The sequence below is a fragment of the Hevea brasiliensis genome, chromosome 12, assembly GCF_030052815.1.
Source record: "Hevea brasiliensis isolate MT/VB/25A 57/8 chromosome 12, ASM3005281v1, whole genome shotgun sequence".
In the NCBI taxonomy this organism is placed as follows: Eukaryota; Viridiplantae; Streptophyta; class Magnoliopsida; order Malpighiales; family Euphorbiaceae; genus Hevea; species Hevea brasiliensis.
In genome coordinates, this window is record NC_079504.1 from 8,174,003 (window position 1) to 8,191,409 (window position 17,407).

At 29.4% G+C, this 17,407-nt stretch overlaps 3 protein-coding genes across 3 annotated transcripts; all 3 read right to left on the reverse strand.

Moving 5' to 3' along the window:
• Nucleotides 1–5,214: 5,214 nt before the first annotated feature.
• On the reverse strand, nucleotides 5,215–7,864 carry LOC131171309 (wall-associated receptor kinase-like 22). Its single transcript, XM_058131010.1, has 3 exons — nucleotides 6,995–7,864; nucleotides 6,698–6,877; nucleotides 5,215–6,574 (listed from the first exon to the last, which is right to left on the reverse strand). Exons 1-3 carry the CDS (start codon nucleotides 7,806–7,808, stop codon nucleotides 5,358–5,360), a joined length of 2,211 nt encoding a protein of 736 aa, XP_057986993.1. The 5' UTR covers nucleotides 7,809–7,864; the 3' UTR covers nucleotides 5,215–5,357.
• Nucleotides 7,865–11,672: 3,808 nt separating this feature from the next.
• LOC110652477 (importin beta-like SAD2) lies at nucleotides 11,673–13,845 on the reverse strand. Its single transcript, XM_021808085.2, has 4 exons — nucleotides 13,409–13,845; nucleotides 13,192–13,299; nucleotides 12,013–12,139; nucleotides 11,673–11,915 (listed from the first exon to the last, which is right to left on the reverse strand). Exons 1-4 carry the CDS (start codon nucleotides 13,409–13,411, stop codon nucleotides 11,884–11,886), a joined length of 270 nt encoding a protein of 89 aa, XP_021663777.2. The 5' UTR covers nucleotides 13,412–13,845; the 3' UTR covers nucleotides 11,673–11,883.
• Nucleotides 13,846–14,336: 491 nt separating this feature from the next.
• On the reverse strand, nucleotides 14,337–17,326 carry LOC110652476 (putative wall-associated receptor kinase-like 16). The gene is made up of 3 exons (XM_021808082.2): nucleotides 16,383–17,326; nucleotides 16,027–16,194; nucleotides 14,337–15,716 (listed from the first exon to the last, which is right to left on the reverse strand). The coding sequence occupies exons 1-3, from the start codon at nucleotides 17,170–17,172 to the stop codon at nucleotides 14,545–14,547; spliced, it is 2,130 nt and encodes a 709-aa protein (XP_021663774.2). The 5' UTR covers nucleotides 17,173–17,326; the 3' UTR covers nucleotides 14,337–14,544.
• Between the last annotated feature and the right edge of the window lie 81 nt (nucleotides 17,327–17,407).

A 17,407-nucleotide genomic window follows, 5' to 3' on the forward strand; every position in this document is an offset into this window, starting at 1 on the left:
TTGGTCATTTAAGTCAAAATATTGTCTTTCTCATATATAATAGTTACATGAGTTTTAATCACATAGATTTACCACATTTTGGTTCCCAAAAGTGTTAGCATTAGTTGTCAATCCATACTTCTAACCAATGGAAAATAAATCAAAATTTTAGTTTTTGGGTGCTAGAGTTCACCGTTCCATTAGGCTATTCTACAGTGAGAATTTAGCCAAGTATTCTTAATCAAAGTTGTTCTTTATTGTGTCTAGTTACATTTCACTTTTTGAATCACCCTATTTGGAATTTTCTAGCTCAAGTTAAGGCTATTTTACCATAACTGGTTGGATTACCTTTACCCAGAATTTCTGGGCAATTTTGATTCTGCCAGATTTGGTAGTTCAATTTTGGCTAATAATTTCATTTGGTTAAGTCCAGAATTAGAGTTTGTGTTCAACATAAAAGTTGTTTTAAATTGTCTAAACTCTTCATTGATATAAATTTCAAGTCAATTGGACCTTTCTACACTGAGTTATGGCCAAATGAATAAATACTGTTCATTTGGTTATTTTGCCCAGGCAAAATGTGTGTTACTCGGATTTGGTCAATTTTTAGGGCATCATAAGTTTATTTTCTGAACAGGGTTCTTTCATCAAAGTTGTGCCTTTATGTGTCTAATTTCATGTCCAATTGGCCTTGCATCGATTGAATCTACACAACTCAAGTTATAGCTACTCAAACATGCTGGACTCACATCCAGGCCTGCAGGGCAATAAAGGCAGCACACCCAACCTCCATTCCCTTGGCACCATTCACTCAATTTTCTCATGTCACTCATTTCTGGACCTGAAATGGGCCTCTACCTTATTAATTTCTATATGTAACTTCATTAAATCAAAGCATGCTTAATCATTTTTCCTCTAAAATTTCCAAATCATGCAATATACATATTACTAGAATGAATAGTGCACTCAGTGCATAATCAGCATGCAAAAATAATCACCATAATTTATAAAAACAAGATTTCAAGGCCATATTTTTCAGAACTCAACATTCATATGTCTAACTCAATCTCCAATTGAAATCACATCAAAATCAGATCGAAAATTGCAGAACTAATTAAAAATGTGTAACCTATCCAGAATCCAGTACATGCAAGATAGTAGTAAGGAAATGCAAAAATATCACATAGCAGCTACCACAATTAGCTCTTGGCCATAACTACAAGGTTTTAGAGCATTCAATAAGCGTTTCAAGGACTCAAGAATCACATCATTTCGAGTTTTGTGGCTCCAGTTATGATTTATTGAATGTGGCTATCCTGTTACAGGAAATCAGCAGAACAAGAGTTCACATCTGAGCAATAAAATGTTTTGTCCTCAAACCCTAACCTAACATTAGAATCAGGTCTGACATAAAACTACAAAGTTTTAGAACATTCCTTAAGGTTTCTTTTGACATAAAAATCACCCTGATTTGAAATCCCTAACTCTAGTTATGAATTTTTAAAATTTATTGTTCAAGCATATACTGTACAGATTCCAGATTTTCACTCATCTACAAGTTCCTATGGCACCTAGTTGTAGGATTCACTAATTTCTTCCATAAAACACAGAAATAAACATAAGTTAAAGCACTAACCTCGGTTGAAGAGTTTCTCCCACTTGCAAAACTTCTTTCTTTCTTCTTCTAATTGCTGCCTAAAGATGGTTCAAGGTGTGAGGATGAGTTTTTGTGAAGCAAGCTTAGAATTTTATGGTGATTTATCAAGAAATTCCTAGTGAGAAGTTTGATAAAAAATGGTGAGAGGAGAGACGATGGGAGGCGACTGGTTGAAGAAGATGGGTAGCAGAATTCATTTTTCTTTTTTAACTAATTTTATCTCTTTTTTAATTATAAAGTGTGTGTTACAATTGATTGGTGGAGGACTTTTAATGACACAATAATGATGTCATAATTTGTATTTTATTTCATTTTATTTTATACTCATTTTCAATTAAATTTTTAACAATACTTATTCACATTTTATGTCATAATAATTATTTACTTAACTAGACAAGTCGGCAAAAAATCATATCCGAAGACGAAATGACCAAATTGCCCTCTGTTTGGCTTATTGAGCCAAAATCGTCTGTACCGATCTAAAAATTTTTCGAAGCATTTTCTCAGTATTCTAAGGCCATCGAAACCTCAATAACTCTTTTCTGGAGTCCCAAAAATTATTTCATGAATTTTCTCTCAGGTTTAGGGCCTCTAGCTGCAAAGACCGCAACTTCCCACTGGGTTGCCCATCGCTAGGGCACCGGCTCATTTAACTTGGTTATATTTTATTTCAAAAATTTTTTCTAAATTTTTCTTATTATTATTTGAGTTATTTATGACTCCTCACTCTAGTCTAAATATTTTTCCAGATGTTCTAGCTGTTTGGACCGACACCGGTCACCGGAACAGTAGAATGTACGTAATTGCTGCAGTGAGGGTGTTATAATTCTTCCCCTCTAACAAAAATTTCGTCCTCGAAATTTATCCGGTATAAATAATTTTAAAATCTATTTGATATATTTAATAAGTATTTGTATTTTTAAAATTATAGATTATATTATATATGTTATATATACATTATAGATTAAAATATAAATTTATTCTTGCATTTTTAATTTATTCATATTAATTATATAATTAATACTTTCAAGTAATCAAATTATTTTTTCCTTCTTTTCCTTTTAGTATCTTCCCTTTTTTATTATTTTAAAAATTTTAAATATAATAAATTAAAATTAATATTAAAAAAATATAATTTTTCATATAAATATATGCAAAAAGGATAATTAGATTTTTTTTATATAATCTTATGGTCAAAATCAACCACCTAACTAAGATTAATTAATAAATTCAAGATAAAAAATATGTTAATGTACATAAGGATATTAATAAATTATAATTAATGCACATAAGGATATTAACAAAATATAATTAATCTATATTTAAACTAAATAGATTCAAAAAAATTAAAATCTCATATAATTACATGTAAAATATATTTTTTATATAAAAATGATATTAATTATCCTAAATATTATAGGATGCATTAATATTAAATATTAATAAAATAGAAAAATTAACCTATCTTAATTTATATAAATATCATTGAATTTGAAAAAATATTAGTCTTATTTGATATTAGTAATAAGAATAAAATCCTAATAATCACATACACGTGCAATTACTCTCATAAGAATGATACATGTGTTATACAAAAATTTAAATACTTAAAAATAGATTTTATATGTTAAAGAAAAAAAAGACATATAAAAATACAGTAAAGAAAAAAAAATCAAAGTATAAGTCAAAGTTAATTAAACTTAAATCTTATTACACAAAAATAGAGTGTGTAAATATAAAAATTATTCCTTAGCAATATTTAATAAAAAGCTATAAATTTATAGCAAAAATTCATGGAATATGATTAAAATTTTATATCCATTGATATAAATACAAAATTTTTATTTAATTAAATAATTAATTTGTAATAATAATTTTAAATTATATTAATTAAATAGCTTTTAATAATAAATTTATATTTTAATATTATAAATTTTTTTAATATTTAGAATAATTAAAAAAATATTATAAGCGAGATTCGATATTATGTTATTTATTAATTTTATTATAATAAACTAAAAATTTTTAATAAATTGATAATACTTATAGAATTAAGAGTATATAATTATAATAGAATTTTTAGCATAAATATAATAACCATAAAATTAATATTAAATTTTTAATTTATATCAATTATAAAAATATTACACATTGAAATTATTAATAAATTTAGCGATAAATAAATCGTTACTAAAAATTATTAGTAACGAATTTATAATTAAGTAGCTTCCCATTGCTAATGAATTTATATATAATATCTTCTCGCTATTAAAAGTATTAATGAAAGATAATTTGTGATTAAAAATTATTAGCAACGATTTTACATAAAATAGCTTGTTATTGTTAAAAGTATGAGAAAAATTATTTAAGTAATTTATAAAAAAATAATTTTAAATATCATTTAATAACTTTTTATAAAATTTAATATACTTTGTTTATTTTAATATAAATTTTATTAAAATTAATTATATATATTAATATTAATTTAACTTAATTTTAATTGAATCCTAGCTAATTAACTTTAAATTCCATACCTTTTTCTTCATCAATTCAGAGAATGGACTGGGTGTATGAACCATGAGCAAGAGTGCCTATATATTGAAACTTCAAAGTGGGCTGGCCAGGGTTTGCAGGCTCCCAGAACAATATCACCAATCTCATTATAGCTCATTGAAGATTACACAAACTACCAATCCTCCACTCTAATCATATTAGTTTTTAACTTAATCAAACCAAAAGCATCACCTACAGTACATCTAAATTTCATCACAACGCTAAAAATTAAAATGACAACAAAAATTAAAATTACGTGGTTTTTCCCCCTAAAAATATCTATTATTTCATCAATGGTATACTACTATTCAATGATCTGGTTGAAGAAGAAGCAACATCCCATGCGGCTGTATGGTCACCTACAATATAATCAACCTCTTCGTAATATTGTTCCATGATGGGCGAAACTCCATGAGATGCTCTAATCCCTTCTAACTCCATTGCCACTGTCTTCATCGTGGTTCTCTTCTTTCCATTCAAGTTCAAGCATTTTTTGGCAAGCTTAGCAATTGCAATAATTTACAATTGCCATGCCCACAACTGGCATAATTTACTGATATAGTTTTCAGTTCAAGTTTTAATCTGAATTAATTAAATTAAAAAAAATATAAAAGATCATATAAAATAGCAAGGGAATTTATAACCCAATTATAATTTATTTTTTTTATGAACTTTTGATTAAGTGATATTATCATTGTTTTTATAACTATAAATTATTGAGCTTGAACAAGAGGTATGGCTGAACTGAAATGAATTTATCAAGTCAAGCACAATTCAATTACAAAGCTAAAAACTTGACTCGACGCAATTAAATTTGAATTTTTAGAATTTAAATTTAATTTAATAAAATATTTAAATTCAATTTAACTCAATAATTACAATTAAGATTTTAGAATCTCAAGTTTAAGTTGAAATAATGTCGGTGGCATTTAAATGGAAGATTAATTAATACTTCTAAATTATTTATTAATATACAGGAGTAAAGGCATAATTTTAGACAAAATTAGGTTTACAAACTTCTTTAATGGTACTTGAATTCTACTCACTACACAATCAGAAAAATAAATAAATAAATTACAAATGAAACAAATCTACGTCCCTAAAAGTACAATAGGATTACGCAATACAAAAATGGCAAGCATTTATGCAAAGGACGAAGAGCAATCCATCACATGGTGTTAATGTGAAGTAGAGGATGCGCATCTAAATGTGAAGATACGCTAACACTACCAGTCAATGATCCGGCAGAAGAAGAAGCAATATCCCATGTCGCAGAATGGTCACCTACACAATAATCAACCTCTTCATAATCTTGCTGAATTTGGGTCGATGAAGCTCCCTGAGAGGCTCTAATCCCTTCTAATTCCATTGCCACTGTCTTCATGGTAGGTCTCTTCTTCCCATTCAAGTCCAAGCACCTTTTTGCAAGCTTAGCAACTGCAACAATCTCTTCTTTTCCACCCTCTTTTAGAACTCGAGTATCAAGAATTTCAAACAAACGAGTCTCCTCCATTGATTGTAGAAAATATGCAGTCAAATTTCTCTCTTCAACAGATCGTAATGAAGAGATGGCCTTTTGTCCTGTTAAAAGTTCAACAAGAACTACTCCAAAGCTATAAACATCACTTTTATCTGTAAATTGACTTGACTGGAAATATTCAGGATCTAAATATCCAAATGTTCCTTGAACTCGTGTGGTCACATGTGTTTGATCAATTGAAATTGATTTTGAGGTGCCAAAATCTGCCACTTTTGCCCTATATTTCTCATCTAAAAGTATATTTGAAGACTTGATGTCTCGATGAAAAATGGGTATGGAAGCTGCAGAATGCAAATAGGATAGAGCACTTGCAACTTCTGTGGCGATCCGCAAACGTACTTCCCATGTAATTGGGAACTCTTCACTTTGTTCTTGTATATGTTGAAAAAGAGTTCCATTAGGGATGAATTCATATACTAGCAGAGGAACTTCAGTCTCCAAGCAACATCCAAGTAGTTTAACCACATTTCTATGATTGATTTGTGATAAAATTACCACCTCATTGATAAATTGGTCGAGCTTGTCTTCATCAACTACTTTAGATTTCTTAATAGCTACAACTCTTCCATCTGTCAACATTCCTTTGTAAACTGTTCCTTGACCTCCTTGGCCAAGGATTCGATTCACATGATAATGGTCGGTTGCTTTCTCCAACTCCTTGGAAGTGAAGAGTCTCGTTTGTTCAACATGACTTTCACTAGAAGATAGTTGTTGTTGTAGTAACAATCCACCATTTCTTTGGAAAAATTTTTGTTTAAGCTTCATGGCTTGTCTTCTCTTTATTATTTTGTACAATGTCCAAATCCCAATAATTAATAACAACAATCCAATACCTGAACCACAAGCTGCATAAATCACAAAAACACCTCATGTTATTCTAATCCCAACAATAATATTCCAATTGAGGATTTCGATTTATTCAATTAAACCTGCTTGTAGACTTCGAACAAAGAAATTAACTTGCTTACCTATCATGATAATCTTCTTGGTCCGAGATTTTCCTTCAAAAAAGTCATCCGGGTAGCATCTACCGTAACCTAGGGAATGTCCAGGAGGACACTTGCAACTGTATCTGTACCCTCTTGGGCCGTACATGCAATACAGTTGGCAGTCGAAATAGTTACTTGGATCTGTGCATCTGCTCATATCTGTCACACATAACACAACAAATAATTAAACCTCAGCAACCCTTTGCTTTGGAATTGCAGCCATATATATATATACAGTATAGATTCTGTAAAGGGTTAAAAGATATCAAGTTGTACCTTGACATCCTCTGCAAATACAGACTTGACTTCTGTTGAATTCTTTCCAACAATAAATACCGTCAGGGGTACAGGAGATGTTAGAGGCTTTACTTATATCACAATACCCTTGATCAACTGCCCAATCAAGCACCGCAGGGACACGATCCATCTGCTTCAGATCATCAAGGCTTCTTGATGTTGATGACTGAGACTTAAACCAATCTTGGTCAACCATGAAGGCCGATTTGCATCCGCCGCGATCCTCTGTATGGCCGAAGGGGTTTGTCATGTTTGCTTCAAATGACTGGACATAAGGAGGAATTTCAGCTTGGCAGCAATTGAGGCCATAGCAGCCACTTGTAGTTGTATTAGATCCACTAAGACAAATTGACAGGCACCCACCAACAGTGTTACCAAGACCCTGGAGAAGCATTGCATAATTGTCGCAACCCATGGCTGTGAATCTGTTAGAAGCATCTGAAAAGACGAAAGGGCTGTCTGACAGGGAGACCCCTCTAATATTAGAGGTTTTGTCGCTGCAATTGGAAGAAATTACAGGATTGTTGACTTGAACTTGGCTTCTTGTCAACACGCTCAGCAATTCCATGTTGATGCTAGCTAAGAAAGGCTTTGGAGGTGTGAAAGAATAGTTGCAAGTTACCTCAAAACTCTCACTCATGTAACAACCTTTCCCAATCCCAAATGGGAAGGTAATTACAACGCCACCGCAAATGTCCTGACATGTAGGGTTTGCTAGAGAAGCAGCCACTGCTAGCGCAGGGGTCAGCCACAGTATCAAAATGGCGTGAAGCTTCACCGACGCAATTATCATCCTCTGTGATCGAACTACGCTTCAGGATTCAGGAATTCAAGTTTTGCAACAGAAGATAGCGAGTTATATGTATATATACACACGCACATACACACAAAAGTCCAGTAAAGGTAGGTGTTTGAATTGAACAATTATACATGGAACAGCACTAGTTCAAGCCCACGAAAGTTGAATTTGTAACACTGGCTTTGCCCATTCTTCAGTCTGACTCGTTCTCTCGTCTCTTCAAATGCTATTGTAGAATCTCTAATTAAAAAAAAAATAAAATTCTAGTTGCCATATGAATAACCTTTTACTTTTTTTTTTTTTAAATAAATCTGTTAGTGTTGCCTGAAATCATTTTTTATAATGTGGATGGCAGTTGGTCGCATAAATATTCATTCACTGTTAAAATTAAAATAATAATTTAATATACTTCATTTACCTATTTTTATTTATCACATTTTAATTTTATACGATAATTAAGTAAGTCATTAGATAATTTCAATTATTTAAAAACATACTAATAAACTTTTTATATTTAATGAAAATAAAAGTTAAAATTAAAAAAAATAGTTAATATTTTTGAATTTTCTAAATGTAATATATAATTTTAAACAGAAAAAATTAAATACGATATGTACAAATAAATGAAAATAGTATTTTTTTAATCTGTAAAGAATTTTTCTTGTCTTATAATTATTAATTATTATTTTTTAATGTTAAATTTAATTCTCTTTTTATTTTTCTTTTAAGCACTATTATTATATAATTACTTTCTTAATTTTTATTATTTAAATACTTATTTTCTTTAATAATTGATTGTCAAAAGTCAAGATTTGTAATTAAATTTATTATTTAAAATTTATTATATTATTTTTTAGAAAAAAGGTAAAAATAATAATATTTTTAATTTAATATACATACATCTCATAATATGCATATGTTTATAATATTTTTTTATAATTATTTGATATATTAATGTAAATTTATGTTAATAATGATTTATTTTAATATTTTTTATTATTTTCTATATGCTCTTTAATAATTTGTGTAATATTGAACTTATATTTTTTTATATTATAATTAGTTAATATTAAGTTTAAATATATACATTTAACTCATAAATTAACAAAGTGATCATCAGTTTAGTCATGAGAACCAGACTAACTCAATCAATCAATTTAATATAATCAAGAGTTAAATTAATGAGCGGTCCTAAAAGGGGTGAGGAATTCAAACCCAACTTGATCAATTAAATTATTATATATAAAATATATTAAATTTTTTTATTTTATAATAAATAAAATAATTGATTATTTCTTGTATAATATAATATTAATAATTTTATATATTAACTAGTTTTTTCTACAATATGCATTACACATAATTATTCTCGATATAAATACTCATTATTTAATTTTTTATATATAATTTTTTGTTAATTTTTTTATATATGATATAATATTTTTATAGTATTATAAATATTATATTCTGTCATTTAAATTAAAATAATAATTTTAATGTTACTTTAATTAATTATACAGTTAAAAATATTTATTAATCTAAAATTATTAGGAGAAGATGTTTAAAAATTAAAATAAATTAATAAAACATATAAGTTTTTTCATTGAAATAAATTTATTTAAATTTTATTATTTTGCTTTTTTTTAAATAAATTTGATTTGTCTATATTATATTTTTTATATTTTAAAATAATACCAATTTGTGAAATAAGGTTGTACAACGTTAATGTAAAAGAAAATTATTTATAGAATTAAAAAATATAATAATATATTTTATATTTTAGTACATATTTTCATTTTTATTATATTGATATTCCAAAATTTTTATTGTTATATTTTTAATACAAATAATTTTAAAATCTATTTGATATATTTAATAAGTATTTATATTTTTAAAATTATAGATTATATTATATATGTTATATATACATTATAGATTAAAATATAAATTTATTCTTGCATTTTTAATTTATTCATATTAATTATATAATTAATACTTTCAAGTAATCAAATTATTTTTTCCTTCTTTTCCTTTTAGTATCTTCCCTTTTATTATTTTAAAAATTTTAAATATAATAAATTAAAATTAATATTAAAAAAATATAATTTTCATATAAATATATGCAAAAAGGATAATTAGATTTTTTTTTTTATAATCTTATGGTCAGAATCAACCACCTAGATTGATTAATAAATTCAAGATAAAAAATATGTTAATGCATAAAAGGATATTAATAAATTATAATTAATGCACATAAGGATATTAATAAAATATAATTAATCTATATTTAAACTAAATAGATTCAAAAAAATTAAAATCTGATATAATTACATGTAAAATATATTTTTTATATAAAAATGATATTAATTATCCTAACTATTATAGGATGCATTAATATTAAATATTAGTAAAATAGATAAATTAACCTATCTTAATTTATATAAATATCATTAAATTTGAAAAAATATTAGTCTCATTTGATATTAGTAATAATAATAAAATCCTAATAATCACATACACGTACAATTACTCTCATAAGAATAATATATGTGTTATACAAAAATTTAAAAAATTTAAATACTTATAAATAGATTTTATCTATTAAAGAAAAAAAGACATAAAAATATAGTAAAGAAAAAAAATCATATTATAAGTCAAAATTAATTAAACTTAAATCTTATTACACAAAAATAGAGTGTGTAAATGTAAAAATTATTCTTTAGCAATATTTAAAAAAAAGCTAGAAATTTATAACAAAAATTCATGGAATAGGCTTAAAATTTTATATCCATTGATATAAATACAAAATTTTTATTTAATTAAATAATTAATTTGTAATAATAATTTTAAATTATATTAATTAAATAGCTTTTAATAATAAATTTATATTTTAATATTATAAATTTTTAAATATTTAAAATAATTAAAAAAATATTATAAGCGAGATTCAATATTATTTTATATATTAATTTTATTATAATAAACTAAAAAATTTTAATAAATTGATAATACTTATAGAATTAAGAGTATATAATTATAATAGAATTTTTAGCATAAATATAATTATCGTAAAAATAATATTAAAATTTTAATTTATATTAATTATAAAAATATTATACATTGAAATTATTTAAAAATTTAGCGATAAATAAATCGTTACTAAAAATGATTGGTAACGAATTTATAATTAAGTATCTTCTCATTGCTAATGAATTTGTGTATAATATCTTCTTCTCACTGTTAAAAGTATTAATGAAAGATAATTTATGATTAAAAATTATTGGCAACGATTTTACATAAAATAGCTTTTGTTAAAAGTATTAGATAAATTATTTAAGTAATTTATAAAAAATAATTTTAAATATCATTTAATAACTTTTTATAAATTTAATATGCTTTTGTTTATTTTAATATAAATTTATAAATTTTATTAAAATTAATTATATATATTAATATTAATTTAACTTAATTTTAATTGAATCCTATATACTACAAAAAAAAAGGCATTAGCGATGGGAGAATCCGTCGCTGAAAGCCTGTTTTCCGTCGCTAAAAGTTTCAGCAACGGATTTGTAACAGATAACAATCCGTCGCTTAAACCCTCGTCGCTAATTTTTGCAACCAATTTTCTATTTCCTTCGCTAATGTTAGCAACAGATTAGTGACACCAATTGCTTTCGCTAAATCCCAATGACCAACCAAATTTCCATCGTAAATCCATCAATAATCCGCTGCTAATTTGGCATTATTTCTCACTTTTTTTAATTTCTTATAATTTTTATAAATTTATCACAAAAATTCATAATCAAATACAATAAATCAATCACAATAATCTTGATTCCATATAATTTAAATGTATATATTATTAAAATTAAATAATCCATGCAGAGTATCATATATTTATAACAAGCAAATTAAATTAAGATTACATCCAAATAAAAAAAAACTATTATTCTAAACATTATTTGCTTTTTCCATTCTTTCCTTTTCAATCACTGCTCTCATCTGTTCAACATGCTAGGCAACACCATTTGCTAGCTCTTGGTGATGGAAGTCCAGTGTTTGTATTCTAGAACCTCAATGGATCTGATGCTTGCATCACTTCATTCAAAGTAACATCAAATTAGATGCAAGTCAGATGTGAACAAAGTAATTGGATGTCAACCTAAATATACAACAGGGAAAAAGGTTCCCTTACCTTTGCCAGTATGCACAATGAAAGTAAAAGGATCCACCTTGTCAATTGGTGATTGCGACTCTTCTTCATCGTTGTAGTCATCATTTGAGTCCTCATCCTCGTCGTCATGTGAAACAAGAGCCTTTGCCTGTGATATCAATAGCAGAGGATGATCAAGAAAAACAAGAAGAGTGTGATTTAAGGCAATCTTTGATACAAAGTATTTAAGTGAGTTAAAATACCCATGGAACTAGAGAAAACCAACAATATAGAAAAAGGATGAGAAAATCCATGTATTTTGATGAATTCTTCAAAATAAAAGGATTTGAAACTAGCCTAGTACGTGGGATTTTGTGAAATCCCTCTCCCTCAACATATGGATTTCACAAACTTAATTCAAAATTGCCCTTCAATTCCATGGTTTTAGACTGCGTTAAGAAACATGGAAGATTGCCCAAATCCTGGATTTGAAAATCTACATGAATTTGAACAATAAGCCCTGCTACCCTTTTAAGTAAAAATAATAGCTGCTACTATTTTTTTTTGGAAAATGTAAGCCGTGATCAACAGCCATACAGCCTCACATGTGATCAATATGCCCTCCGGTTTCCATTGCCTTTTGATTACAGTGTTAAATACTTGCAATGTTCAATTAGCAAAAAAAGAATTATAACATCTAGGAGCACTTTTTAGCATTGGAATTTGCCATTACGTCACCATATTAAAAAAGATAAAGGTGGACCTAGATTATTAATTATGTACGAAACCTTCACTTTATTCATATTATTTTATGTCATTAAAATTTCTTTCTCATTTGCTAAAAGTAGGAAATCCATAAGTGAAATCCAGGAAACTACAGTAAATAATAACCAAAGAACATGTGCAAGAGAGGCAACTATTCTGAGACCCAAAAAAAAAAAAAAACAATCAACCTGCCAATTTTGATATTTGAGAAGTTCATATTCAGGAAATAATATCTCAATTTGAATAATTCAACTCTGCCTTCTCTCTTGTAAAAAAGTTCAGTGCACTACCAATTCATTTAATTGGCCATTTTCACCATTCAAAGCTTATTATATTTACTATATTTCAAATATTCTGTATTATCTATCTAAGACTGATTTAATAAAAAATGAATTTCCAAAGACTATCAAACAATTAGTTCTAAATCAAAATGTATAAAATTAACTAAAAACCTACTTTTATAAAATTTCCACTGATGCATTCAGCAGCTTCTCTTCCCAACTTCATTGCTTCTGTGATAGTTAATTGCAGAGCATTACCTCCACTTATGGTTTTACATCTAATCTGCAGCAATATATATATATATATAAGACATCAAGTTCACAATCATTAGGCATCAACTAATTAAACAAGGAATTAAATTTGAACTAATATTGGGTTTCGAGGTACCTACCATAGGACAGACACTAGTGGGTTGCTCAAATTTTATGCGACAAAGGTTGCTAAGAAGGAGGCTATCAAACTAGGTTTTCTAGCTTCTTGCAAATTCAAGCAAAAGCCCTAAATTAGTTGCTTGAGAATTTTGTTTCACCAGATCCAAGCAAAAGCCCTAAATTGGTTGAACCTGCAGAATGAAAATGTAAATAGATATATCTAAGTTCACGAAGAAGTAGTAGGCATTGTGTTGCCTTCGAAATTAGAATTCTCCAAACAAAATTCAAATATATGGGCTGGAAATAGAATAGGAGAAAATGGAAAACAAGTCTAACATTAAACTATTTCCTTAATCCTAAACCCAAAAAAAATTTAGCTAAGCTTAGAAAAGCGCAGAGCAGAAACGACTAATGATTAGGGAGGAAGGTTGGGAAAGATGCCGTAGTCTGAGGAGGAAGGGGGTTGGGGGAGGGGGAGGGGGAGGGGGAGGGGGTTGGCTGTGGCGTCACAAACAATAGAAGGAACAGATAGAGGAGCAAGGATGGGAGAGTGCTGGGAGGGAGAGAGAGGACTAGAGGAATTTGGGTTAAAATGCGACTATGCTCTTAGGGATTTTAACTTTTAATGTGTATTTTCTGACAGATTACCGACAAAATAAAAGCTGTTGGAAAATCTGTCACTTTTCGGTCGTTGATATAAACTCACCTGTAGCTATTTAAGTTAATTAAATTTCCGTCGCAATCCCTTTAAAAGGTCTGTAGCTATTTGAAATAATTTCTAACAGATTTAAATCCGTCAGAAATTCCGTCGCTGAAGCTTTGTTTTTTTGGTAGCAATTAACTTTAAATTCCTCCCCTTTTTCTTCATCAATTCAGAGAATGGACTGGGTGTAAGAACCTTGAGCAAGAGTGCCTATATATTGAAACTTCAAAGTGGGCTGGCCAGGGTTTGCAGGCTCCCAGAACAATATCACCATTCTCATTATAGCTCATTGAAGATACACAAACTACCAATCCTCCACTCTAATCATATTAGTTTTTAACTTAATCAAACCAAAAGCATCACCTACAGTACATCCAAATTTCATCACAACGCTAAAAATTAAAATGACAACACAAATTAAAATTACGTGGTTTTTCCCCCTAAAAATATCTATTATTTCATCAATGGTATACTACTATTCAATGATCTGGTTGAAGAAGAAGCAACATCCCATGCGGCTGTATAGTCACCTACAATATAATCAACCTCTTCGTAATCTTGTTCCATGATGGGCGAAACTCCATGAGATGCTCTAATCCCTTCTAACTCCATTGCCACTGTCTTCATCGTGGGTCTCTTCTTTCCATTCAAGTTCAAGCATTTTTTGGCAAGCTTAGCAATTGCAATAATTTCTTCGTTCCCACCTTCCTTGAGAACTTGAGCATCAACAATTTCAAACAAACGATTCTCCTCCATTGAAAATATAAAGTATGTAGCTAAACTTCTCTCTTCAACAGATAATGTTGAAGAAATAGGCTTTCGCCCAGTCAAAAGCTCGACAAGAACTACACCAAAACTATAAACATCACTTTTATCTGTAAATTGGCTTGACTGGAAGTACTCAGGATCTAAATATCCAAAGGTTCCTTGTACTCGAGTGGTCACATGTGTTTGATCAATTGAAATTGATTTTGAGGTGCCAAAGTCTGCCACTTTTGCTCTAAACTTATCATCCAAAAGAATATTGGATGACTTGATATCTCTATGATAAATAGGCATGGAAGCTGCTGAATGCAAATAAGATAGAGCACCTGCAACTTCTGTGGCAATGCGCAAACGCATTTCCCATGTAATTGGAAACTCTTCATTTTTATTATGTATATATTGGAACAGCGTTCCATTAGGGATGAACTCATAAACAAGTAAAGGAACTTCCGTCTCCAAACAACATCCAAGTAGCTTCACCACATTTCTATGGTTTATTTGTGATAAAATCAACACCTCGTTGATGAATTGCTCAAGCTTGTCTTCATCCACTACTTTGGATTTCTTAATAGCAACAACTCTCCCATCTGTCAACATTCCTTTGTATACTGTTCCTTGACCTCCTTGGCCAAGGATTCGGTTTACATGATAGTGATCAGTTGCTTTCTCCAATTCCTTAGAAGTAAAAACTTTTGCTTGCTCAACGTTATTTTCAGTGGAAGACAGTTGTTGTAATAACAATCCACCATTCCTTTTGAAGAATTTTTGCTTGAGCTTCATGGCCTTTCTTCTCTTCAATAACTTGTACAACAACCATAATCCAACTAGAAAGAACAGTAATCCAATACCTGATAAACAGCCTGCAGAACCCATAAGATAGGCCATTATTGTCATTAAGTTTCAGAGCTAGAAAAAGCATTTTTTAGAAAAATATTATTTTAAATAGTATCACAAGAAATAGTATAAAAATTTATTTTGTTATTTTAGTATTAACTAAAATATATTAAATTTTGATTTTAAATCAGTTTTTAAAATTTTCTATATAATATATTTAAGAATGTACTTTTTTTTTACCGGTGGTTCTAACAACAATGACAAATAAAACCTATATATCTACACTGAAAAATATGAGTGACATGAAGAATAGTCTAAACAAAGAAAATTGCTTACCTATGATGATGAACTTGGTCCGAGATTTTTTGTCTGACCAGTCATAGTAACATCTGTTGCTGCCAAGAGGTTCATACCCATATGGACAGGAGCAATTGTAGCCTCCTGGTGTGTAAATGCAGTACAAACGACAGCCATATCTCCTTGGATCAGTGCATCTGCCTATATCTGTCACAAAACAAACCACATTAACCTCTGCGCATGAGAATTGGGACTTCATAATCAACATATCACACATCTTGCCAGAGTCATCGACTAAATTTCATATAAAAATTGCAACCATGTCCTGCCTTCCATGTTGATGAGCATCTTTAGTATAAATTATGCAAAGAGTTGAACAGAGAATACATACATACCTTCACATCCGCTGCAAATGCAAACTTGATTTTCTTTAAGTTTTGTCCAACAGTAGTCAGACGTACAATTAATTTGCTTGCGACTTATATCACAATATCCTTGATCAACTGCCCAATCAAGCACTGCAGGGACATGATCCACGACGTTCAGATCATCAAGGCTTCTTGATACAAACCAATTTTGATCAACCATGAAAGCGGACTTGCAGCTGCTGCGATCGGCACTGCTGCTAAAAGGGTTTGTCATGTTTGCTTCAAAATACTGGACATAAGGAGGGATAGTGGCCTGGCAACAGTTGATACCATAGCAGCCACTTTCATTAGCTCCACTAGGACAAATAGACAGGCACCCTCCAACTGTGTTACCAACATCCTCGACAAATAGAGCATAATTGTCGCAACCCCTGGCTGTGAACCTGCTAGAAGCGTTTGAAAAGACGAAAGGGGTTCCTAAAAGGGAAACCGCTGTACTATTGGAGGCTTTGTTGCTGCAATCGGAATAAATTACTGGATTGCTGACTTGAAATTCGCCTCCTGTTGAAACTTCCAGCAATTCCATGTTGATGCTATTTATGAAAGGCTTTGGAGGTGTAAACGAGTAGTTGCAAGTTACCTCAAAACTGTCATCCAGGTAACAACCTTTCCCAATTCCAAATGGAAATTGGATTATAACATCACCACAGATGGACAGACAATTAGGCTCAGCTGGTAGAATTTGGGTTAGCCATAATATTGAAATGAAGCTAAGCTCCACTAGAACAATCATCGTTCTCTGTCCCTTCCTTTCCATTCTCTTGGAATGGATATCAAATTAACCTGCTTGTAGGTTTTATATGGACTTTGGATGGATACTTCAGGGTTAGCCATAGACATTTCTTTGCTCCTGGATTTTTCCAATTTCTAGCTCCTGTACAAATTGACGACCTGCCAAAGTTGAATCAGGAGCACATTCAATGCCATGAGTCGATTATTCATTCTCTACCGTGTCATTATCAGACTATTTTTTCGTTATAACGTGGAAGATT

What these genes read in the sequence shown, in the direction of transcription:
- LOC131171309 (XM_058131010.1), bottom strand. Translation starts at nt 7,808, where the DNA reads ATGATAATTGCGTCGGTGAAGCTTCACGCCATTTTGATACTGTGGCTG. An exon ending in TATTTGCAGAGGATGTCAAG is followed by an intron (nt 6,878 to 6,994) that starts GTACAACTTGAT and finishes TATGTGTGACAG; the next exon opens with ATATGAGCAGATGCACAGAT. An exon ending in CAAGAAGATTATCATGATAG is followed by an intron (nt 6,575 to 6,697) that starts GTAAGCAAGTTA and finishes TGATTTATGCAG; the next exon opens with CTTGTGGTTCAGGTATTGGA.
- LOC110652477 (XM_021808085.2), bottom strand. An exon ending in TCAGTGGAAATTTTATAAAA is followed by an intron (nt 12,140 to 13,191) that starts GTAGGTTTTTAG and finishes TTGATATCACAG; the next exon opens with GCAAAGGCTCTTGTTTCACA. An exon ending in CATTGTGCATACTGGCAAAG is followed by an intron (nt 11,916 to 12,012) that starts GTAAGGGAACCT and finishes CTTTGAATGAAG; the next exon opens with TGATGCAAGCATCAGATCCA.
- LOC110652476 (XM_021808082.2), bottom strand. Translation starts at nt 17,172, where the DNA reads ATGGAAAGGAAGGGACAGAGAACGATGATTGTTCTAGTGGAGCTTAGC. An exon ending in CATTTGCAGCGGATGTGAAG is followed by an intron (nt 16,195 to 16,382) that starts GTATGTATGTAT and finishes GTTTTGTGACAG; the next exon opens with ATATAGGCAGATGCACTGAT. An exon ending in GACCAAGTTCATCATCATAG is followed by an intron (nt 15,717 to 16,026) that starts GTAAGCAATTTT and finishes TGGGTTCTGCAG; the next exon opens with GCTGTTTATCAGGTATTGGA.